We start from the raw sequence: 25,750 nt of genomic DNA, 5'->3' as shown, positions 1-25,750 counted from the left end.
CGCAATTCGGCATCAAGCAATTGTTCGTTTGAGTTTTCCCTCTTTTCCTCGGATTTCTTGGCTTTCAAATAGCTTGAAAAAGCACCGTGCACGTTTTACTTTCACTTTCAAATTAGGGGCAATTCAGCGTTGATTCAATTCAAGCAACAGCAACGTCAAACTCAGAACTTTTATTAACAAAACGAATAAAAAGACACCATATAGGCCTATGCCTAATAAAATAACAAATTATTTAGGCCACACAAAGTTGAAATAGGTATATAAAACTGAAAATCAGCAAATATTGTGGAACCAAATAAATAAGAAACATAGAACGTTTATTAGCAAAACGAATAAGAAAGCTTGGAGGCAAGGCATATACACCTTGATTTAAAATAAAATAAATAAAATACACAAAGTTTAAATAAAGTAATCGGCAAACACTGTGGAACCAAATAAATAAGAAACGAATGTTTAAAAAAAACTTCCAGTCAATAGGCTTTTCAAAATCTAAAATATTGCCAAACAGGCGCCTTTGCATTTCCTTTCTAAACAATCTTCTGCCATCGTCTTGTCTTTCTCACCTCACTCTTGTCAGTCAGCTCGACTCACTCTCCTCACGTGATAAATAAAATCTGACTCCCGTCCGTGGTGCACTGTCGTTCGCGCACGGTTCGGCACGCTGCATTGAGCGTTTAGTTTTTAAAAGTATCTGTCCTCTAACTGAACTAGGCTAAATGATTTTTGTTACTATAAAAAAATCAAAACGACGGTGGGGGGCGGTGCCGCGGTAGGCAAATGACGTAACTGAAAACACCGTCTATCACAGCAAGCCTACATGGAAAGTATTTTTATGACATAATTAGACATTTAAAAAAGAAAAACATTTAAAAATTTTTTGGGAATTAAGAGACTTTTGTTTAATCATCGCCAAATTATTATTATAAATAATTATGTAATGAGTATTTTACATAGTAGTGTTAAAATTCAGTTCAGTGGTGCTTTGTCACTGATGGATAAAATTACACACATTCAGTTCACATAATTATATGTGAAAGTTTGCAGGCTTAAGCTAAACTTTCAACCTTAATGACAGTAATTACTTCCCTTCCATTTGCTTTTCTCTCAATGACTGGGTAAAAATAATCAGTATATGTTTGGATTATTATACATGGTCACAGTGACAACCATTATATGAACTCGGTCAAGATAAGAGTTTGGGCTTATCAGTTAAGAATCACCAAGGTAACTTATTCACAGTAACTTATGAAGGCCCTATAAATATCTAGGAAGCTGCTTGAGTTAAAAGCCCCAGTGAAAAGTATCATAAAAGCAGTATGTTGAAGAAAGACTGTAGGCAAAATGCACTTGAATTCCTCTTTGTCATTTATGAGCAGGCCCACACAAAATTTGTGCCTGCAGAAATCCACAGACACTGTTGCAGATACTTCCACAGGATTGGAACATCCGTTAATCACAAAGAGGTACTAAGAACGTAACACTTTCAGCTCCACTTAACACATTTTCCATATTTAAAACCATGCATCAGAATCCCATGTATCAGGAGAAAAAGGCTGTATGAAGTCTAAAGAGAGAACAGATGTCGTGAAGCATCATACTTGCGGTTAACGATGGCCCAGTCCTCAGTGTAAGACCGGGTGCAGTCTCTAACGTGTGAATCATTCTCACTGGAAAATTATTTAAGAGGAGGAACAAGTAAAATATGTTAAAGCAGTATGCCTGCGTACCATAAGAATAAATGTGACCCTGGACCACAAAACCAGTCTTAAGTGTCAGTTTTTCAAAATTGAGATTTATACATCATCTGAAAGCTGAATAAATAATTTCCATTGATGTATGGTTTGTTATGATGGGACCATATTTGGCCGAGATATACCTATTTGAAAATCTGGAATCTGAGGGTGCAAAAAAATCAAAATAATGAGAAAATTGCCTTTAAAGTTGTCCAAATGAAGTTCTTAGCAATGCATATTACTAATCAAAAATTTAAGTTTTGATATATTTACGGTAGGAAATTTACAAAATATCTTCATGGAACATGATCTTTACTTAATATCCTAATGATTTTTGGCATAAAAAAAAAATCTATAATTTTGACCCATACAATGTATTTTTGGCTATTGCTACAAATATACCCCAGCGACTTAAGACTGGTTTTGTGGTCCAGGGTCACAAATGTGATACTACTATTTATGTGCAAACAATATATACAAATTCATTTATAAGTATAAAAAAAAAAATTAAAAAAAAAGGCTTTTAGACCTATATGACTATTGAGATAATCACAGCATAGATTTTAAAACTGTTCACACGGACAATCTGATTTAAAAATTTACAAAATATCTTCATGGAACATGATCTTTACTTAATATCCTAATGATTTTTGGCATAAAAAAAAAATCTATAATTTTGACCCATACAATGTATTTTTGGCTATTGCTACAAATATACCCCAGCGACTTAAGACTGGTTTTGTGGTCCAGGGTCACAAATGTGATACTACTATTTATGTGCAAACAATATATACAAATTCATTTATAAGTATAAAAAAAAAATTTTTTAAAAAAGGCTTTTAGACCTATATGACTATTGAGATAATCACAGCATAGATTTTAAAACTGTTCACACGGTCAATCTGATTTAATTTTGTTCAATAATATCTCTTGAACTATGTACATGCTGGTTTGCAGAGACATACTAATGTATGCCTCAGTTCTTCGAAACAATCCACCCTGAACACACTCACCCCTCCTCAGGCACATCCTGGCCAAGAGTTCGGCACTCTCTTGGCGTGTAAAGCACTTCAATGTCATCTGGAGGAAACTCGATCAGATCTCTCAGAGGTCCTGACTCTATAAGGGGAGGGTGCGTGATCAAATACTCTTCAAAATCCACTGGCTCTACAGCCTCTGTCAGAGGAATCTGTAGGGAGAAATCCAAAGGGGAACAGAAAGAGAATGTGAGAACTGTTGCCGCTATCTTCAAAGAAAGTCCGTATCATGATGAAGGGATAGTGGTAAATACTCTTTGAAGTGTCAGACAGTCTCTCAGATTTAAGATAGAAAAGTATATTCTCTTTGAAATGTAGTACTTACAGCATTGCTAGTTGCATTCCCACCCACACTGAGGTTTTTGAGAAGTTGAGGTGAGCCTCCGTACTGACCAGCAATCTGCTTCCTGACCTCAGCCGCTACAGTCCTGGAGAACAAGACAGCATAGAACGGCATTATAATAGAAAACAGATAAGAATCCCATGACCTGACTGCCATCTCACTCAATGAATGAAATACTCAATTACTATAAACACTAATGTTCAAATGTTTGAGATCACTACTTTTTTTTGAATACTTTCGCTCAACAAGGATGCATTACATTGGTCAAAAGTAACTGTAAAGACATTATATCACATTACAACATTTTTATTTCAGATAAATACTGTTCTTTTAAACTTGTCGTCAAAGAATCCTAAAAAAAAATAATCACAGTTTTCAAAAAAAATTATATTAAGCAGCACAAGTGTTTTCAACATTGATATTAAGAAAAAATGTTTCTTGAGCACCATATCAGCATATTAGAATTGAGGATCATGTGACACTGAGGACTGGAGTAATAACTGCTGCAAATTCTGCCAAATTACAGTTTAAAATATATTAAAATAGAAAACAAACTTTTTGTCTTTTTACTGTATTTTTAATCAAATATATGCTACCTTTCAAAAACATTACGAACAAAATCATACCAACCCCAAACTGTTGAATGGTATACAGCTGTGTGCAATGACAACATGGATGCATATAACATTGTTGTCACATGACGTCACTATATTGCATCATGTTTAATTCAGTGCCACTGAATCATCATGTAGAAAATAAATATGGTTATTTTGCATACTTTGTATGTAAAAATATTCACAAACATGAGCCAACAAATCAGTCAAGAAAGACTTGATTGTTTGTATTATTTCCAGATTTTTCATCCCACTGAAAATGGCTTGATAACAGTACAGTACAGCAGTACACATCCAGGTACTCCAAGCATACAGAAAACTCCAATCATATCGTATACACTATACAGTATACAAACTGCTTACTGCTAAAATGGTACAAGTAGTATGCTATGCCAAATATAGCCAAAGTCTTGTGATCTTTTTCTTGGCCCAGGCTTTTGTAAATAACAACAATCTGGGACACATCAAACTAATACTAATCTGTGACTCACAAAAATAATGCACTGGAAAAATGTGCCCACTATTTTCTATATTTTTCATTCATTCAGCAGTTTTAATCCTAAATATAAATTGAAATGACCATGCGCAAATCACACTTGAAATCTAGCAGGAATAGTTAAAAAGAAACATACAAACACATACTAGCAAATCTTGTAATGGAGACTAGACTCTGCAAGTTCACACCAAAATACACCTAAGCCCCCCCAACAGGTTAGGTTGACAAAGTTTCATTACTATAGAGTAATAACATAAGATTGTAACTTATTATTATTCAGTTTTCACAGACTGAATTACAGGCCTGTAAAGTACAAGCAAAAAAATAAAAATAAAAATACCATCAAGGTTTAAATAAAAGCAATGTGTCTGGTCTATACCAAATTTACAGTATTATCAGAATATCTTTGTTGTAGTATAGTGCACAGGTCAATATCTCTTCTAACACATGTAGAATGATGTACAGTACACTGAAACAAAAATCTGCCCCCTGTGCTCTTGTTGGTTCTGGAGGGACCTTTATTTAGGCTGGACATTCCTGAAGAGAGAACAGATAATTAGCCCACGCGGATGTGTTGTTTACCAAGGCACCGGCTAACACTATGACTTTCAGTGCATATTTCACACATCTCTGAAAACTTCTTGCACTTAAGTAAACAGAGCCATGAGAAACAGCTTCTGTGACTTTCCAGAGAAGCTTCAAATTTCATCTGAATATCTAATTAGCAATTCATTCAATAAAAAGTGGGGAACTTCAAGATTTTTAGAGCTTTTGGTTTTGCTTTGACAGTGTAAAATAAAATTAGATAGACATGGGCTTTTTGCATTCTATATTATGGGTAACACCTACTGTATACTGTCTTATTAATAAAACAAAACACATAGCTATTTTCTTTGATCATATCAATAAACATTTTTTTTTTGGATAACTAACAAGTAACGATTGGAATCAAGGCCCCAGGTGCCACAAAGTCTATACTGAACTGATCTAATCATCCTATTACACGTCACTGACAAGACGGCAGCATTTTCAAGCATCTGGGAAATGCCAAGACTGTGGAAACCACCAGAGAGCCTAAAAGGTCACTTCCTTTTTTAAATCCATAAACGGTCTAATCTCTAACTTAACATCACAAAGGAAATCTCGACAGAAAAGAGATGTTTTTGAGCCAATGATGAGACTTAATTATAGTCTATTATGATAACCTAGGGCCCCGGCTCCACAAATTGTGGGCCACTAGCCAAAATCTGAACAGATCTAAACATTAATCACAGTGTCATTACAGGGAAAAGTATCTGCTTGAAATTTAATCATACACTGTATTACAGGTCATTCTGGATCTCAGTCTGAAATGGTCTTAAAGGCTTTATAATAGCTGCATGACTACAACAGCAATGCAAACCATCAATATCATGCAAGAAAACCTGAACCCTTGTCAGTTGATGGTGTTCTCTATAATACACCAGAAATTATTATGCATAATTATTATTCATGATCTCCAGGCTTAAAGTCATTGTTTACATTTATTTTCCAGTCTCGTTATTTACTTTAGAGTTTAACATCATCTTCTTGTAATCAAAGCCGTTGTGCACTAAACATATACTATATGACTGTATATTGACTACTACACTAATATATACCATATGCTTGCATACTGACAGTATAACATCTCATGATCAACCCGATGTGTCAGTATGTCAAGCCATCGTCTCACAAACCCTAAACCCTGCATTTCATTGATTCCCCCTCGTCTGCATCGTTAAATCCCTAGATGGATTTAACAAAAGGCGCATTTATGGATTATAGACCCATGGATAAAGACTGATTTTAATGCACAGAAGCACAAAGGCGTCATACTGCTGTCTTGCAGCTTAGGCTGGGTCACTCGGGCATCTCTATGGATGTGTTCCAAAACCTAGTAAGGTACTTACCTAGACGGCATTCCAAACGCGCCTATTCGACCCAAACGTGTAGTCTGGGTAGGCAGCTCTCTAGGATTTGAGACAGCCTTATAAACTCAGCGTCTGCTCCAGCTAACTCAACGCCTAGGCCTTATTTGGGAAAGACTGGCACGCTCGCCAGCTGCATCAGACAGCAGACAAAGAATGGTCGCAGGGCGCTGGGAGAATATATTTAAACGCAATAGCATGGAGGTGCGTTAGATATACTTACCTGCTGATTTTCTGGGCAAAGGCGCGGCGCTCAGCCATGACTGTAGCCGCTGAGTGCTCGAGAGTAACTCCAGCGCTCCAGCCGCGATATTCCTTCCCCACCCGCACCAGTATTTCCACAAGCCCCGCCTCCTGACGCCTAAAGTAAGTCTGTGATTGGACAGTTGAGAAGTCACTCATAAAGCCGTAGTAACCATAATAAACAGAGAGCAAATCGGGGGCGGGACTTGTCGGAATACGGCTGGGGAAAATAACGCGCTGCAGACGCACAAGAACGTACCATAAAGCCGGAAAAATAAACGCACACCATCTTTCAGTCTTTTGGGATCGTGGGTTGGAGGAGTCTTCCCAGTGATTCATATCCTGTGCGTACAATAGAGGGCTCTTTTACAGGAAGCTATCTGTGTAGCGAAAAGTGTTAAATGCATCCGTTACCACTTCCACCAGTCCTGTAATCTGTAGACAATGACAGCTTTATTGGTGTATAAACACATCGTGGTTTGTAATAGTGGTTGTTTAATTTGGACTCTTCTGATCATGAATAATATAATGATACTTCGTAAAAAAACAAAATATACTTATAAAGTGCAGAAAACCTTAAGTAATGAATAAATGTCACAAAACCGGTTCAAAAAACAATGTCAAACCACTGATCAGTGTATCAAACTCATAAAAGACAAATAACAAACGTCTTACAAATAAAACACACTATCAATATTATTTCTTGCTACTTGAATGAATGACAGTTTTATCAATATTCAAAGTTGCTCTTAAGAAATATGTTATTTTATTATAACATAAAAAAAAACTTTCCAGCCGAGAGATGCAATTGATTTTAAAAGTAACCACATAACGTTAACCACTATATATATATATATATATATTTTTTTTTTTTTTAAACAGTTCTTTTGAGCTATTCGTTCCAAAGAACTGTTTAAAAAAAAAAAATATATATAAATATATTTTTTTTTTTTAAACAGTTCTTTTGAGCTATTCGTTCCAAAGAACTGTTTAAAAAAAAAAAATATATATAAATATATTTTTTTTTTTTAAACAGTTCTTTTGAGCTATTCGTTCCAAAGAACTGTTTAAAAAAAAAAAATATATATAAATATATTTTTTTTTTTTAAACAGTTCTTTTGAGCTATTCGTTCCAAAGAACTGTTTAAAAAAAAAAAATATATATAAATATATTTTTTTTTTTTAAACAGTTCTTTTGAGCTATTCGTTCCAAAGAACTGTTTAAAAAAAAAAAATATATATAAATATATTTTTTTTTTTTAAACAGTTCTTTTGAGCTATTCGTTCCAAAGAACTGTTTAAAAAAAAAAAATATATATAAATATATTTTTTTTTTTTAAACAGTTCTTTTGAGCTATTCGTTCCAAAGAACTGTTTAAAAAAAAAAAATATATATAAATATATTTTTTTTTTTTAAACAGTTCTTTTGAGCTATTCGTTCCAAAGAACTGTTTAAAAAAAAAAAATATATATAAATATATTTTTTTTTTTTAAACAGTTCTTTGGAACGAATAGCTCAAAAGAACCGTTTAGTGGAAATGAGTCAGACGTGCTATCCCTATCGTGACAGCGCCAGACGGGAGAATATCTGAAATACCGCGAGACCGAACGAGATGGATGCTTCCTCAAAATGTAAACAGAAGTGAGTAGATGCACAGTGAACAATACATGTGAGCAGGTATGTTTTAAAGTGTATATTTAATTATTTAATTGCTTATTTTACAAAGCATTCGCCACTTGTTTGCATTTACGCTTATTGTAGGCAGTTTTGTAAACTGAACTATCTTACTGATTAATTAGCATGCTAAGTTAGTCAGCCAGTATCTTGAGATGCATTTATGTTAATAAATTCGTATTCTGGCCAGTGATTTGATGATCATTTCATATGCAACGTTATCGCATGCTATATGCTTGTGGTGGAAATGTCATCTAAGCATTAGAGAAAGTAAAATCAATGACATGTTTCCAATTACGATGTAAGTTAACTTGTTTTGGCCGTACTGAAAACTTTTCACAGAAACTCCATCGTATGTGCTGTGATGGGTTCTGCTCCGTGGCTGATAAAATGGAGACTAAAGGGACCGACGAGGTGGAGAACCTGAAGTCCAAGTTTATGTCAGCATGGCACAATGTGAAATATAGTATGTAACGAGAGATCTTACATGTCACTAGGATGTTAAGATGTTCATTTTCCGTTCATCTGACAGTCTTTCACGTCACAAAATTGACATACCTGCACACGTGACTAATCATGAAATGTTTTTAACCCTTCAAGGTTGGGCTCTTAAGTCAAAAACTGCCTTCAGCCGTAATTCTCCTGTTTTCTTGTTGGGCAAATGCTACCACTTCAAGGCTGTGGGTAAGATGATTTACACAGAACATTTAAACCGATTTGATAATCTGTCAAATCGTTTCACAAAGTTGTATTTGTATATTTTAAAATTGTATTTCATATTTAATATATCTGGCATTTTAAAATAAAATTCACCCACCAATATTCTAGGTGTATAATGGAATGTTTATGCTAACCGTTGTCCTCAGATGATGAAAGCCCTACTGAGAGTTGTACTGCTGAGGCATTAGATGACGATATTGTAACAGGTAATGTTGATGGATTTCGCAAGGACTTCACCTCACGAGTTTGGCTGACCTATCGAGAAGAGTTTCCTGCTCTTCCTGGCTCCACCATCACTTCAGACTGTGGATGGGGTTGTACACTCCGGGCAGGGCAGATGATATTGGCCCAGGCTCTCTTGCTTCACATCTTGGGTAGAGGTGAGATCGGGTCATATGTGTATAATGTATGTATTTCTATGTGACATTAACAGTTTAATTGTATTGAAAATGTATTCATCCTCAGGCCATCCAAAACATAGATGAGTTAGTTCCATCATTAGAACAGATTTGGAGAATTTTAGCATTACGTTACTTGCTCACCAGAGAATAGGTGCTGTCAGAAAGAGTCCAAACAACTGATAAAAGCATGATTCCAGTCCATTATTAACATCTTGTTAAGTGAAAAGCTGAGTGTTTGTAAGAAACATCCATCATTACGACATTTAGAGTTCTTAATAACGTTTCTTTCAGTGAACAAGTCCATCCTGTGTTTTCTTCTCACCAAAATATTTGTTTAGAACTGTTCGCTTGTAAACCATCTGTGCATATACTTCTCTTCTAATTCAGACGAAACTACTTTTTTTACTGGAGAAAGCAATATTATGGATAGAGGACTCAAATTTTAGTTAAAATGTCTTAATGATGAATTTATTATTGGTACAAACACACAGCTTTTTGCCTAACAAGGTGTTGGATTTGATGGACTAGAGTCATGTGGATTACTTCATTTTTCACATTTTCATTTTTGGGTGAACAATTTTTTTAAACAGTAGATTTAAAAAAAATGATATAACAGTTTTCATATGATAACAGTCCATGTGAGAGCTGCAAAAACAGTTCTGAGGTGTGTGTTGCTTAAATCTAAGAAGCTGAAGTTTTCATCTCCTCATTTGCAAATTGAAATTCTGTATTAATTTTTCATTTCAGAGGTTGGGTATTTCGGTGTCAGAGGTTGTCACTCTCTAATGAATGAGTTCTCATATGATTGACGAAGGGCAGTTTTGTGTAATATGGTGAACAGGCCACGACATTTGCCAGTTTAATACCTTCATTCAAAAAACAACACTGAAGCGTCATCCAGAGCCCACGTCTATAATGAAATATGTCATTATAGAAATATCTGTCTATAAAGAGGCTAATGGCTAATAAAATATACTTATTAGCCAATTACAGGCTTTGACAAGTAGCAAGGTCATTGCCTTATGGCTCCACAGCCAGGTCCGGCACCTTTATGACCCTCAGCACTTGTACTTACACCATTTCAGACACCCACTCTGTTTGTGAGGATTAAATGTAATAAAAGTGAAATACTGACTAAGCGGAGTATCGTAATTGGACTTTTGTTCTTAAAGCACAAGCCCCACTGTCTATTTAAAAGTCAAATTTAAATATGTCCGTCACTCAAAAATCTAGGACAGACTTTTAGGACTTCTGAAAGACTTCTGCTCCATTGTTCCTTACTGCATTGTTTCTTAATAGATATCATTTATGAGGTAATTATCAAAATAAAGAATATAATTACACTACTGGTCAAAAGTTTGGAATAATTGATGTTAATGATGTTTTTTAAAGACACGAATTATGCTGACCATGGCTCCATTTATTTGACGAAGAATATATTAAAAACAGTAATATGAAGTATTATTAGAATTGAAAATAACTCTTTTCATTTTAAAATATAATTTATTCATGTGATGGCAGAGCTGAATTTTCAGCAGCCATTTATCCAGTCTTCAAAGTCACATGATCCTTTAAATACACTTTTTAAAAAATTCTCTATCACCAGACTGGACCTGGTCAGAAGCACTGACCTTGGAGCCCCTGGATACAGAGACATGGACCAGCAGTGCAGCACGAAGACTGGTGGCCACATTAGAGGCCTCCATTCAGGGGGAAAGAGCGCAGGTCACCCAGCCTATGTGTGCTGCTCAAGGAGGGGCTGAGGAGGCTGACTCATACCTGCAAGAGGCATATCACCGCACCATTGTGTCCTGGTTTGGGGACGCACCCTCAGCCCAGCTGGGCATCCACAGACTAGTGCAGCTAGGAATGACATCTGGAAAACGGGCAGGAGATTGGTACGGCCCAGCAGTTGTGGCACACATACTCCGGTAAAAAGTGCATTATTTGATTTAATTTTTTAAGTCCTTTATGTTACCCATTTCTCATTATGATGATTGTCAAATATCTCTCTTACCCTGTCACTCTTCTCTTTCCTTCAGAAAAGCTGTTGATGAAGCAGTAGATGCGATGCTGAAAGGGATAAGCGTTTATGTAGCACAGGACTGCACTGGTATGGAAAATCTAAATCTAAAATCTTTCACAGAACAACAATAGAAGGGCAAATATGATAACAGAATACTTCCAAAATTTACTAAAATTCAAACTAATTTGTATTTGAAAGCAATTTTGTGCTTCTTTAGAGATTCTATATACAGTATAAATCATCTTTATATATGATTGTTAGATTTGGTCAACAAATCTGAAACCAAAATGTATATTTAATAAGTTTCATAAAAAATTACATTAAGCGTCATTTTGGACAATATGTATTGTTTATTTAAAAAAATGTATGTCTATGGAGGAGTGTCAAGGAAGTAAAAAACATTAAAAATCATTCTGATCCCAAACTTTTGAACGGCAGTATGTGTGTGTGTGTATATATATATATAAAATTTTTTTTTATTTTATTTTTTTTAATAAATGCTGTTCTTTTGAACTTCATGATTTATTGATTTATCCTTAAGTCTTGAAAAAAATGTATCATGGTTTTCACAAAAATTATTGAGCAGCACAACCATTTTCAACTGTAAAATAAAATAAAATAAAAGGATTCTTGTACACCAAATGAATATTTTGGAATGATTTCTGAAGGATCATGTGGCACTGAAGTGTGTATTTATGGCTGCTGAAATTCAGCTTTGTCATCACAGGAATAAATTAGATTTTAATGTATTAATGTAAATTACATTTGAAAATATATTAAAATATACGATGTGACAATATGACCATTTTTATTATATTTTTAATCAAATAAACCATAAGATATTTCTTACAAAAACATTTAAAAAAAAAATCTTACCTACCCTAAACTTTTGAATGAAAGTATATATAAAAGTTTTTTTAATCCCAATATGAACAAACACACCCAAATGTAATATTACATAATATAAGATAACTTACAAACATCATACAATTATAGATGAATCATGTATTGACACAAGTAAAATAAAATTTCGTAATGGCTATATTTGTCCCACTCACCAGAGAGAGGGACAGACAAAGGACCCGTTTCTGACCTCTGTGTTATTGATTGTCTTCAGTGTACAGTGCTGATGTTATCAATAGCCATTCAGGGCGGACGGGCAACCACAGTGATCCTCAGGGACTCAATTCTGGAGCTGCCCCTGATAGTAGAGCTGTCATCATCCTCATTCCTGTGAGACTCGGTGGAGAGAAAATCAACCCAGAATTCTTGAGCTTTGTCAAGGTGAGGCTTTGGAAACCACCCTTTTGTACAACTACAAAGTAGATTATACAATGACAAAGAGAACAAATCTTTATTAAAGATGTGGCTATCGACTTCAATACTGTGATCTTAACGACTCCCTTTCTCTTTTCCCTAGAGCATATTAAGCTTAGAGTACTGTATCGGCATCATTGGCGGAAAGCCTAAACAGGCCTACTATTTTGTTGGATTTCAAGGTTAGTCTTTCATAAGAGGCTAAGTAAATGAATGCATGCAAAGAGAAGGCCAGCGCCATCATAGTAGCTTATTTTATTTTTCCCAAACCCATCAGAAATGCTACACCATTCATCATGCGAGGGTATCTGAAATAGTGGGCTTTTTCCATTTCCATAAGCAGCTTGCATAGATTTCAGAGCTACCCAGAGTAGCCCACTCTCCATCACCTTGAGTAGCCAGTGGAAACCTTCAGTTGTACATGTAGGTAGTCAATATTTACCCATTTACATTTTAGCAATTTGAAATCCACGCCGTGATGATGTCTAAATGACAAGCAGTACAGTCTCCCTGCCAGGTTCAGCCTGCCGTCTGCATTCATCATATGCAAATGATCTAATATAATTGCGTGTTTGTAAAAGTAATTTCTCTACACCAAAATTAAATGACAGCCCGCTTTGCGGCATAAAGAATGTGCTTGTACAACCATATTCAATTACGCAGCGTTTAATCCATCCGAGTTTAGGAAAGACCAAAGCAAATTCTCACGTTTGATTGTTTGAAGCCCAGCGGAGGTGGGTGACTTTGAGCTGCTCTGCTAGAAATTGGGCAAGGATATGCATTATAATAATCACTGTGTTTTTTGAATAACTTGTCTTTTGTTTTGTCCTTGCAGATGACAGCTTGATTTACATGGATCCTCATTACTGTCAGTCTTTTGTGCATGTCAGCACAAGCGATTTCCCTCTGCAGGTAATGTGGAATTACAAAAAGCTGACCGCCGCACAGTGATGTGAATTTAATAGTTTCTGTACTTAAGGGTATGAATCTGAAAGTAGACCTCCACACTCAATTACCGAACACAAGAGATTTACACATTGTTCTGTACTTTGTATTAGCTCCGACATATTTTATATAGCTCCAACGATTTTATATTTCAGCATCGTAACTTATTTTTACGCTTTTGTGTGCTGTAGAAAGTGGCCTGGCGAAAGACAGAAATATTGGGCCATACTTTTAGCTCAGCTGTCTAAGCCTTTCAGATCTCAGGCAGAATTTAACATTTGTCAAAAAATGTGTCAAAAAGGACTATCTTTCATTTCTGCAATCTGGTTGTTTCGCGTGAACACGCATCGCTCATTTGGAACAGAACTGGGCTGAACAGTTTAACATACGTTACGTTGTAGACATTATGGACAAAAATGTCTAATACTTTAGTTGTGCATTTGGATCACTGTGATTTCATAAACAGATAAATAAATGGCTTATTTTGACTAATTTTAAAGGATTTTTTCTTCTTTAGTCTTTTCATTGCCCATCACCAAAGAAAATGCCTTTCAGTAAAATGGACCCAAGCTGTACGATTGGATTCTACTCAAAAAATGTTGAACACTATGAAAGAATTAGCAACGAGCTGTCAAAGGTGGGTAAATCTTTCAAAAATCTTTCAGAAATGTTGTTTCATATTGTTTTGATGAAAATGGCATGTTAACATTAAAAAAAAAAACCTAACAGGAAAATATTGGCTTTGTAAGCTGGAAAAAGGTTGTTATTTAAGTGTCTGTCAGCAGGTGGCAGCATTTAACTACGTAATTGGAAACTGTCGAACTGTCACTGTGTCCAGCATAGACTACTGTGAGGGGAAAATGTTGTATAGTTTTGTCCTTCTGTATTATAAGTGAGAATCTGCCATATCTACCTTTTAATTAAAAAATCTAAAGGTTGATTAACTGTGTTTGTTAATGTGACAGATATTGCAGCCTTCATCAAAAGAGAAGTACCCTGCATTCACTTTTATGAAGGGACACGGGAAGGATTATGAACTTTCGGTTGCTGTAGAACAGCGAGAATGGCCTTTCATCAGGGACACAAGGAAAGCAGGGACAACATCGGGAGACTTTGTGCTGCTCTGACTCTTCAAGCCAGTAACCCAAAACCAAGTGATACACCACAAATCAGGACTGGATCAGTCTGTATTTACACTGTGGGTCTAAACTATATGACCCTGTGCTACACTGTCCTCATGTCATTTCAGAAAAAGCCCATTTTAAAAAAAGACCGCAAGCAGTGCATGCATTAGCTTCACAGAGTTGGCCGTTTCACAGAATCAATTATATTAACACCTCTATCTGTTTGTGCATGAAAGCAAAGTTTGATACAGAGATTGCTTCATGCATATGGTCCTGACCACCATCCACATTCAATTTGATTTCAATTATATTTACATGCTAAACCTGCAAGCATTTCAGTGTGCTCGTATAAATCCAATGGACATGTGTAGTCAATACATGTATTTTTTTTTAAACAAGAAAAATTCTCATGGAATCATGTTTCTTTTCTCTGGGTACATGTAGTTAATTTTTTCTTAAAACTGAATCAAAACACCTATATAGTCTACTTTTGGAAATGTATACATGATGTAGTGATTTAGCTTCACAGAATGTACGTTTTATGGTGACATGTTTTATGTTATGTTAAATGGAAGGATAATGTGCCTTCACAAGTGAGTAGAAAACACTGTATCACATATATCTAAATACAGAGCCTAAATAACTCTTAAATGATATTTAAAAAGCCCTTTCTGCCACCAGCGTTTTAAGGAGTATTAAACCCATAGCACATTAATATACACAGAACCTGTGCTTAATATAAGATTAAGTACAGTAATGTTAACAACAAATATATTGGTATAATGCCGATATGTGAAAGGATCAGTCCTGCCTTGGTAGCTCAGCGTGTTATTTTTAAAGGTGTAATAGAAAACATAAACAAGTATGAATCAAGGAGTAATTTATTTTTATATTTATATTTTATATTTATATAACTTCAGGTTTTTTTCTTAGTGATATATAATTTTAACAAAATTGTCAACATGATGATATTGTACCACCATATTAATTGTTGTGATTAACTTTCTTTTTTGTTAGAAACACCTATGAACCCAAAGTGCTCTGCATTGAACAGACCTGTAACACTTGCTCTAAGGCTGATGATACATGGGACAACTTTTTTTGAGCAGTGTTGCTTGGGCACTTTCCCACTGAGAATGGGTAACAAATTTCTATCTGGATACTTTAGATCAGTCGTGGGCCCTGTGCCTCACCTGGTTGCCCTTTGACGGCAACATTAACCAAAGTTGCCCAGCAACATTGCTCAAAAAGTTGCCCTGTGTATCATCATCAGCCTATCACAGTGTTCACATATTGTATTTAACCAGCGTAACTGTGTTTTCTGTTGTTTATGCAAACCTATTAATTCCACCATTTGTCAATTTGAAGGGTTTTGTAATTCACCACAGTGTATTGTAATATCATACCTTAATTGCCAAAATCATTTGCAAAATGAACATTTCAGTTTTATAATAGCTGATTTCAGAATTGTACTATAAATCTAATATGTTTAAAAAAAAAAAAAGTGTTTCTACTCATTTGTCTGTAATTAAATGATTTCTTTAAAGTTCTTCCTCTACATTCCTTACTGTACAGCAAATTTGTTATTGACCTATTTTCAATCTATTAACTCATCTTCCTCAACAAACACTGGAAATGAAAAGGACTCGCACTTGCTAACTCCTTTTCATAGCCCATTCAGCCAAACGGAACAAATCTGTATCTGGTGATTACGCCATTTTCCGGGGGAAAGAAAATATCCTTGTGTTGGACTCAGTGTTGCCATGGTTAATTCCTCTGTTTCTGTTCCGTTTGAGCAATGCTTGTGCTATTTTCATGTTTTATAGCACAGCTGCCAATAGAGGCATTGATTCCGGCAGATGCCTTCAAATCTAATCTACTCCGGCGAGCGAATTCCACAGATGAAAGAAGCGGAATTCTGTGAGAGGCTTCGTTCTGCGGGCAATTTGGACTGTACAGCAAATTTGTTATTGACCTATTTTCAATCTTTTAACTCATCTTCCCCAACAAACACTGCAAATGAAAATGACTCACACTTGCTAACTCCCTTTCATAACCCATTCAACCAAAAGGAACAAATCTGTATCTGGTGATTACGCCATTTTCCGGGGGAAAGAAAATATCCTTGTGTTGGACTCAGTGTTGCCATGGTTAATTCCTCTGTTTCTGTTCCATTTGAGCAATGCTTGTGCTATTTTCATGTTAAATACAAATTCTTATATTAATAAGGTCATGGCCTTCAATTATAGGGTCTGCTTGGGGGAACAAGTTACCCTTCTGGGGGACCAAACAGAATAAGTCACTGCTTGTCTCACCACTGCATGTCGTGAAGACAGAAGCGGCGGAGCACAATAACCCCATCGTCTCATAGTGTTTTCCAGTGTCTGTGATCAGTAAATTCATACTGGGCTGTATTTAGGAAACAAGGCATGGAGGAGAGAGAGGGAAAAAAGGAAGTTTGGGACATTAGGGGTGAGGCAACGTGCCGACCTTTCAGTCAGTGTTACATGAAAGGGCACTTGTGCTGGGAGGCTTGGTGGCTTTGAGGAGACTGTGTTCTAGCTAATTTGGACAACTTTAAAGGCGATTTCTCAATATTTAGATTTTTTGCAACTTCAGATTCCAGATTTTCAAATAGTTGTATCTTGGCCAAATATTGTCCTATTCTAACAAACATCAATTGAAAGCTTATTTATTCAGCTTTTAGATCATGTATAAATATGAATTTCAAAAAATGTACCCTTATGACTGGTTTTGTGGTCCAGGGTCACATTTTACAAAACAGCTGTAAATGACAAAACTAATATTTATAGCTATCTTGCATGTATGGACAAAACCACTGAGACATTTTTCAAAATATCATCTTCTATGTTTCTCAGAAGACAGGGGAGAAAGTCATACAGGTTTGCAATGACAGACTTTTTTATTTTGGAGTGAACTATCCTTTTAAATTACTGTTTTGTTTTTGGCTTTTTGCTTTTTCCCACCACTATACCATTTCCCACCACTGAGCACCCAAGCCTCCCCTGAGGAGGGTCTTAAGCCAGCCACAACCCCATTCCCCCTCCACCGTGACAACACGAGGTGCCCGGAGTTAACATTTGGATAACATGTGTGTGTCTGTTTTCATACGCCTTTCAGGTGACAGGACATCACAGGGGCTGTTTCTTGCATTTCTTGGGCTATATGGAGCAAACACTTGTTTCCTCATTCCCCTCTCCTCTCAGGCATGGCCGACCCCCTGTCACGATTTACTAACCAAATCCATCCAGAGCTGGTGGGAGCAAAGGCTTGAAAGCAGGGGATATTGCCTGTTGTTGGTCCTGTCGAGTCAGCTATGTGTGCTCCACAGTTGAGATGGAGGCTTTGGAGGGGGTTGGTGAGGAGTATCGCTAATGCACACACAGACATTCATTCCAATGAGAGGAGACACTTTACACCACAGAGAGGCACAACATCTATCTCACAGACACGCTTTTGTCATCCAGTGTTTCTTTGCAGTCATAAAAACATATCCAAGGTGTACTGTCTGCGCATTTTAGTCAGAGTTAGCACTGAAATTCTTTTCCCAGGCGAACAGATGAAATCATGTTGCTTGTCTCATTACTTCAGGCTCCATAAGGAAACAAGACACTGTAAAACTCTCCATTAATTAATAGGGATATGACAGTAATTGCAACAGTGAATAAACTTAATCAGTGGCTCCCCTAAAACGTCCACTTGATGTCACAATGAAACCTCTGTAATAAATGGAAACTGGAGAGAAATAATGTTATATTGTTATTTCAGCCTATAAATTTAAAGCGCTACAAATGACTGTAAACATAAACATGAACAAGTGAAAAGTTTATATACAGAGCTGAAAATACCTGATCACTTTCACTGTGTATATCAGTGTGCATCTATAAAGCAGTGATTCTCAACTAGGGGCCCAGGGCCCACTATAGGGCCTCAAGAGTACATAAAATTGCAAAAATAAGAAAAAACAAACACTGAAATAAGCTAAAATAATGAAATATCAAAATATTCCCTATTTTAATTCATGGATATCAAAACCTGGATATATGAGCTATAGAGCAGTAATTATCAACTAGGGGCCCGGGCCCACTAGTGGGCCTCAAGATTACATAAAAATGTAAAAATAGGACAACACAAACACTAAAATTAGCTAAAACAACGAAATAGCAAGATATTCCTTATTTGGAATCAGAGTTCCTACTGTCTAGAAAAACCTGGATGAGGTAGCCTTTTTTTAAAAAGCGATATTTTTAGACTTGGAAAAATCATGTCAATTAATTAAATCTTACAACTCCATGGACATCTTTATGAAAAATACACATTTTTCTACTTATGTCAAGCTGTAAAATATTTCATCGGGTATAAAAGAAAATCTTTATCCTTAATCTTTATACAGAAAATCACTGGAAAAATCATGGGGCTAAAATCTTTTTAATATTGTTGTGGACAATAGGGAGTCGTAGAGTAGAAAAGGTTAATAACCATTGGCACAGAAGCAACTATTAAACTTTGTTTACATCTTCTTATATAGAATGACAATTAATGAATTTGCTTAATTTAATATAATTAATTAAAATGATCATTCTTTATGATGAAGTAGCCATTTTAATCAACATCAAATAAGCATTGTTCCAAATTTTGTTCCAAATAAACATTGTTCCAAATTCCAAATTGTTATTGTTCCAAAATTTAAGGAAATATGACATACAGATATTCAGACTGCGAAATTTATACAACATTTCAAGAAACAAGAAGCTGATATTGAGGAGCTTACATTTTTTGAAACAATATTTTCAGTTTCAGTTCTATTTTTCCTCCGACAAAAAATAGTCCCAAACAAAGTCAAAGCAGTAGGTCAGGTGCCTTAGATCAGTTCAGTTTTTCTGAACGAATCAATGATTGCAATTAATTATTCAATGATTCATGATGCACAAAAAAGATGCCCCCTACTGTCATAACAATGTAACCTACAGAAAAGGATCACTGAAAAATCTCCACCACTAGACTGTCAGCTTTTGGATTAAATATCAGCATTCTTGTAACATACTATAGTCCAGTGATTGTACGCAATATAACAGCCTTGTGTGTCTTAATGTTGAATTAAAATATGAATAACCACATTACAACAAAGAAACATCAACAAACTTTTTATATCTGAATGTAAATACAAGATGGGCACACTATGTTAGATGCAAAATACCCTTTATTATTCACGAAGGAGACTAAAATAGCATCCTACAACAAAAAGGAAAAAAGCCAAAAAACATTTATCTATTAATGATCCATTAGTCTGTGCTGCTGAAATATTGGCCTTCTCAACACATATACCTATATACTAAAAAAGGCCATTTAAAATGATTCAGTGGCCCTGTGTGGGGGCATTAATTTTCTGTACTAAAAATATATTTTTAAAGCAGGTCTCCGTCCCTACTTTTTCTTGTGTGCGATGCATAATGGATTTCCATCTAATCCATTATGGCTGTGGCTCCTTGCCTCACCAAGGTTTTGTCTTTTTTAAATGAAGCTTTAATAAAGCACGACCGAGGGTGTCCAAGGTCAATTATAATCTGCCTTTCCCCAGGTACAGATACTTGTGCTTAGTTAAGCATAATATCTGTCAGTCATAGACCAGTAATCCATAATGTCTGAGGAGGCAAGCGAAGGCTGAAGCGATCTAACAGAAATGTTTTTGCGTGTCGACAGTGCACGCATACTTGTGTGTGTCTGTCGACTATTTTTTCCTTTGATTGGCATGTAAGGTCAACATTTCCTGTTAACAAGTGGACAAAGAGACTCACTTCATCCCCATCATTTACAGTTCGTGTCAGCTTTGGGGAATATATCTATATGCATCATGAATAGCTTGAGAGTCAAGACAGAAAATATAGGCGGGAGATATTAATGCAATATTGTGGCAGAGAGCGTGTATGTGATCCTCTCTTTGAGAAATATTTGATTTAGAACTACTTTAGTAATATATTTACCTATTACCTGTAAAACTAGGCTTTATTAGCTTTAGCCTCCTATAATACTACACTAGCCTGATGAAAAAACAGCTGAAACCAGCCTAAGATGGTTGGCTGGTTTTAGCTGGTCTTCCAAGCTGGTCATAACTAGTTTGCAGGCTTTTTTTTTTTTTTTTTTTGACCACTTCTTTAGCTGGTCATTTATTCATTCATTTTTCGTTTCTTTTTCAACAGGGTAGGCTAAAGCTAAAGGCTAATTTAGTGTATAGTTGCTACAGCAGCAACTGAACACTGAAAACAAACCGTTTTGATCAATTTGGCACCAGATTTTGGGCAAATTTATGGATTAAATTTATTAGGTTTATTAGCTTTAGGCTTCTAAATACTATCTACTACCCTTACGAAAATTAATCATGGTTTTATTATAGTAAAAGTGTAGTTAAATACTATCTACTACCCTTACGAAAATTAATCATGGTTTTATTATAGTAAAAGTGTAGTTAAATACTATCTACTACCCTTACGAAAATTAATCATGGTTTTATTATAGTAAAAGTGTAGTAACCATGTTTTTTTTTTTGGCCAATTGATTGTATAACCACACAGTTTTATGGTTAATGTAGAAAAACCATGGTTAATTTGTGGTTGCCATGATTTAATTATATTAACCAGTTTGTTTGTTTTTTTTGTAATAAAATCATTGTTAATTTTCATAAGGGTTTATTTAGGCTAAAGCTATTCATTAGGTTAAACCTTGCAGTGGCAACTGAGCAGTGAAAACAAACTGTTTTTTTTTCAGTTAGGCATCAGATTTTTGCAAATCAATTAGATGATCGGTTATGTTAAAGCAAAAGTTGCTTCAGTGGCATTTGAACATAGAAAATAATCTGATTTCTTCAATTAGGCACCAGAGTTTTGGCAAATGTATAGATTAAAATAAATAAATTAATAAAAATTAATTAAATAAATGAGCTTTACTAGCTCTAGCCTCCTAAATACTATAGACTAAAGGTAAAGGCTAAGGTTAAAGCAAATGTTGATATAATAATTTGAGATAATTAGATCTTTTTCCATTAGGCACTAGATTTTAGGCAAATGTATAATTATTAGCTTTATTAGCTTTAACCTCCTAAATACTAGTAAATCTAGTTCAAATAATTCAAATAAGCATGTTAAAGGTAATGATACGGGTATATATGTGCAATAATCTTATCCTTTAGGACCTTCATCCTCACCAGAAATCCTCTCTCTCTCCCCTCTTCTCACTCCCAGCTATGTACAGATGGGTCTTTGACAGGTCTACAGCTGTTCTCCTAATTGTTCATTAAGTGTTCTATTGATTCCCTGATTCGCAGTACATGTGTGTTTCAGACTGGCTCTGGTCTGAAGAGGCAGACCCGCACATCCAACCCCTGAGATGACAGAACCGGCTCAAGCCGAAAATGCAAGCTGTCACTTTCGATCCAGCCTGTTCCCCTCTGAGGACGTGTCCAGGATTGCCTCTGATCACCTGCTAGCTTTTTATTAGCTAAACTTTTAGCATCAATCAATTAAAGTGGGGGCAGTAGCATGAAAAAATATTTAATCCTTGTTAGGCCGGCCCGTGCCTCAGAGTACATACGGCGGACGGAGAGAGAGAGAGAGCGAGAGAGAGAGAGAGAGAAATAGCTCTTGCTCATCCCCGCCGTCGACTCGAGGCAATTTTTAAAGAGATAAGATCATCTCCAATTGTGGATTGTGGCAGTCAAGCTGGTCTCTCCTCGGGCTGATCCAGATTTAATCTCCAGACAGGGCAGATCAGAAACACGGACGCCCTCACAGGCTGACCATAAATCTCCTGCCTAACAAATAGACCCTGATAAAACTGTAAAAGTTATTTAAATTCTCCTAATGGACAGATTTATCCATCTTGGTGCTCTCGGCATGCCGTGCTCAGTCAATGCTCGGCGCAGCCTCTTTGACAAAGTCATCCTTTCCTATTTCATCTTTGCAGATAAAAGAACAGGTGAACAAGATTAAAAACAGACACACACTCTGGGAAGAAAGGAGATGTATTTCTCTTATAAAGCTGAGAGAAAGACATGGGACATAACAATGCGTCATTTTCTCCTCAATGGGTTTGTAAGAGATAGCAATTGCAAATGTGGTCAAGAATAGAAATGAAAAATGTCCTGAACAGACAGGAAGCGTTTACGTCTCAGTCTACAATTTGGCTTTAAGATTGGATGTACTTGGACTAAGTCAGTTAGTGACTTAGTGGTCTGTGTGTATCTGTATGTGCAGTGGACAGGACTCTAATGCCACTGAGGGACTGATAATGTTCTCTGTAAAACACAATCACTCACTCCCGCCTCCTCTTTAGCTAAGTCTCCAGGACCCCAATCAATACTGCACCGCCTGGTGACTTATCATCTTGTTCCGTGCGACATAACCACACCTGTTTTGTAATAATGGATTACCAGTGGGATGATGGTAATCCAGTGGTTAAGGAACTGGGATCATAACACAAACGTGACTGGTTTGATCTAGTGAAGAGACAAAGTGCGTAAGAAAATTGATCCTAATGTTTATACTAAATGAAAATAAGACATTTCCCCCCAAAATGATTATTATTAACTATTAATATAATTTATTAATATTATTAGAGTGGGCTAGTTCAGTTTAAGGATAGTTCACCCAAAAATGAATATTATGTTCATATTTATTCACCCTCATGTTGTTCCAAAGCTGTATAACTTGCTTTCTTCCATAAAACACAAAAGGAGATATTTAGAAGAATGTCTAAGCTGGTTTTTCCATATAATGATAGTGAAAAGGAAGGTCACCGTTCTATTTAGTAGTTATTAATATTTTGAATTAATTGTAGCTTTCATTTTTATGTTTTCAGATTTAATTTTGATTTTTGTTTAAATTTTAGTAATTTTGTTGTTTAGTTAGGTATACATTTGTTTGTGATTAAAAAATGTTTCTTTTAAGCTTTAATTTATTTGTATTTTTAAATGTGGTATCTTTAGTATACTTTAATTTAATTTGAGTTAGTTGTCAAGGCATTTCTAATTTCCATTCAAGTTTTTTAAGTTTATCTAATATTTTATTTCAGCTTTATTTAAATTGACAAAAACAAAATATATTTTAATAGTTTTAGTTAACAATAACAATATTGTCACTTTCATTTCAGCATGAGTACATGGCAGAATTTTTATTTTGAGGTGAACTATTGCTTTAAGAAAGCTAACACTAGTTTTGCTTATCATATAAATTATGAGAAGAACAGTATAGGCCTAAAGATTGTTGTTTGGCTCACAGGCAGTATACAGACAAAACGATTTAGGCCTGTGCATTATGGTTTGTGTGCTTTCCTCTTTGTCCTCTTGGTCAGTGCAGCAGAGTTTTATTTTCTCTCAGTACTGAAGGCCGTGACCTTTAGGTTGCTAACTGCAGCACCCTAAGCTGACCACACACTCACACACTCACACACACATACAGAATGATAGGTGGTCATGAACCATTGCTCTATGGCCTTGCTTGCCTTTGCAGTTTTGTGGCAATACTTACAAGGCCTTTTGATTCTTGACTCTTCCTTGCCAGCTCTGTTATGAACTGCTCCACAAATTACAAAGAAAAGAAAAATTAAAGGTTGGCACATTTTTTTTCAATGTTATTCTTACATTTCCAGATGGGCTGACTTTTGTTCTGTTTTCTTCACAGTAAGAACAGTAATATTATGATAGTGTGCAAACAGGTCACCCATATTTAACCGGACTATTAACCGACCACATATTAGTAAGAAATACAATAAACAGTTGCATTAAGTTATGCTAAGCAATGCCTCTTTTACTAAAAATAAAATAAAATTAATTTGATTCATAATTTAATACAAATACAATTGTTAAATGTGTACTACTTTAAATTTATTTCCTTGTAAATTATCACAGAAACATTATATTATATTATATTATATTATATTATATTACATATGATGTAAGTATATTATATTACAGAGTTCACAGTGATTACAGTAATATTAGGATATAGTGTGTATAAAGGTTACACATATTTAACCTGATACTATTTCCTATTTATCTACTATTAACCAGATACTATTATCTACTATTATCTAACTGCTTATTAATAAGAAATTCAATGAACAATTACATTAAGCCATGCTAAACAATGCACAAATGTCCTAAAAATAAAATAAAAATCATTGTAATATTTTAGTGATTTAGTGATCGAATAAAAATAATTTGATTCAAAAGTTACATGATATGTATTTCCTTGTAATTGATCACAGTATTATATTATATTATATTATATTATATTATATTATATTATATTGTATTATATTTGACTTAAGTATATAAAACCAAGTTCACAGTAAGTACAGTAATATTATGATTTACTGCATAAACAGGTTACCTATATTTAACCAGATACTATTATCTAACTGCTTACTTGTAAGAAATACAATTAACAATTGCATTAAGTTGTTAAACAATGCACAAATATCCAAAAAAATAAATAAATATCATTTTATTTTTTTATCAATAATTTAATACAAATAATTTTGCATATTGCATATTATATTATATTATATTATATTATATTATATTACATTCAATATGACTTAAGTATATAATACCGAGTACAGTAACCCTGTGCAGTGTTCAAGTTGCACAAATAACAATTATTAACAACATCTAACAAATTCACATTCAGCACTGAGATCCAATGAGGTGGAAGTGTTGCCCCGTTAGCCTTTTTATCAGGACTAACAACATGATGAGCTCATTCCACTCTCTCTGTCCTTACTTTCATCTGTCGCCCTCTCTGTACATTCAGCATCCCCAGGTTAACCCGGGCTGTAGTTAAGGAAATACTCACATTTCCACCCAACGCTCGCACCCACGCACACACAAACACAGGCGGTCTAATGCTGAGTGCTTGGGCTGATTGGGGCTGATCTTAAAGAGAGCACTCCAAGCCACTGTTTACCAACATTTCAGTTTCTATGGCTCATCTATCAGAGACTGGAATAAAAGAGCGGTCAGAGGGGTGTTGGACTTGTCTTTAACCTTCATGATGTTTCCAGTGAGGCCGTATAATGGGCCTCTAATTGCTTTCGTGGAGAGGGGGACGTGTT

The 25,750-nt window shown here is 35.3% G+C and overlaps 2 protein-coding genes across 3 annotated transcripts in view; one reads left to right on the top strand and one right to left on the bottom strand.

Moving 5' to 3' along the window:
• LOC107704504 (dedicator of cytokinesis protein 7-like) overlaps nucleotides 1-6,482 on the bottom strand; it is a 54,796-nt gene extending 48,314 nt beyond the window's left edge. Inside the window, 4 exon segments of the mRNA XM_016507438.1 lie at nucleotides 1,599-1,667; nucleotides 2,747-2,922; nucleotides 3,096-3,198; nucleotides 6,396-6,482. Of these exon segments, the coding sequence (XP_016362924.1) occupies nucleotides 1,599-1,667; nucleotides 2,747-2,922; nucleotides 3,096-3,198; nucleotides 6,396-6,433 (386 nt within the window). The 5' untranslated portion in view covers nucleotides 6,434-6,482.
• A 1,532-nt stretch (nucleotides 6,483-8,014) lies between these two features.
• On the top strand, nucleotides 8,015-15,630 carry LOC107704517 (cysteine protease ATG4C-like). Of its 2 annotated transcripts, none has more exons than XM_016507452.1 (11): nucleotides 8,015-8,093; nucleotides 8,433-8,556; nucleotides 8,691-8,774; nucleotides 8,957-9,190; nucleotides 10,818-11,142; nucleotides 11,254-11,324; nucleotides 12,355-12,521; nucleotides 12,658-12,736; nucleotides 13,390-13,466; nucleotides 14,017-14,136; nucleotides 14,465-15,630. In XM_016507452.1, exons 2-11 carry the CDS (start codon nucleotides 8,445-8,447, stop codon nucleotides 14,624-14,626), a joined length of 1,431 nt encoding a protein of 476 aa, XP_016362938.1. In that variant the 5' UTR covers nucleotides 8,015-8,093; nucleotides 8,433-8,444; the 3' UTR covers nucleotides 14,627-15,630. The 2 variants fall into 2 exon arrangements, with proteins under 2 accessions (XP_016362938.1, XP_016362939.1); XM_016507453.1 differs by having other exon boundaries at nucleotides 8,039-8,057.
• The last annotated feature ends 10,120 nt before the right edge of the window (nucleotides 15,631-25,750 follow it).

Source organism: Sinocyclocheilus anshuiensis, unplaced genomic scaffold (assembly GCF_001515605.1).
Source record: "Sinocyclocheilus anshuiensis isolate Anshui unplaced genomic scaffold, SAMN03320099.WGS_v1.1 scaffold1538, whole genome shotgun sequence".
Taxonomy (NCBI): domain Eukaryota; kingdom Metazoa; phylum Chordata; class Actinopteri; order Cypriniformes; family Cyprinidae; genus Sinocyclocheilus; species Sinocyclocheilus anshuiensis.
Note: the sequence above shows the minus strand (reverse complement) of the source record. Positions and strands in the feature narration are given on the sequence as shown.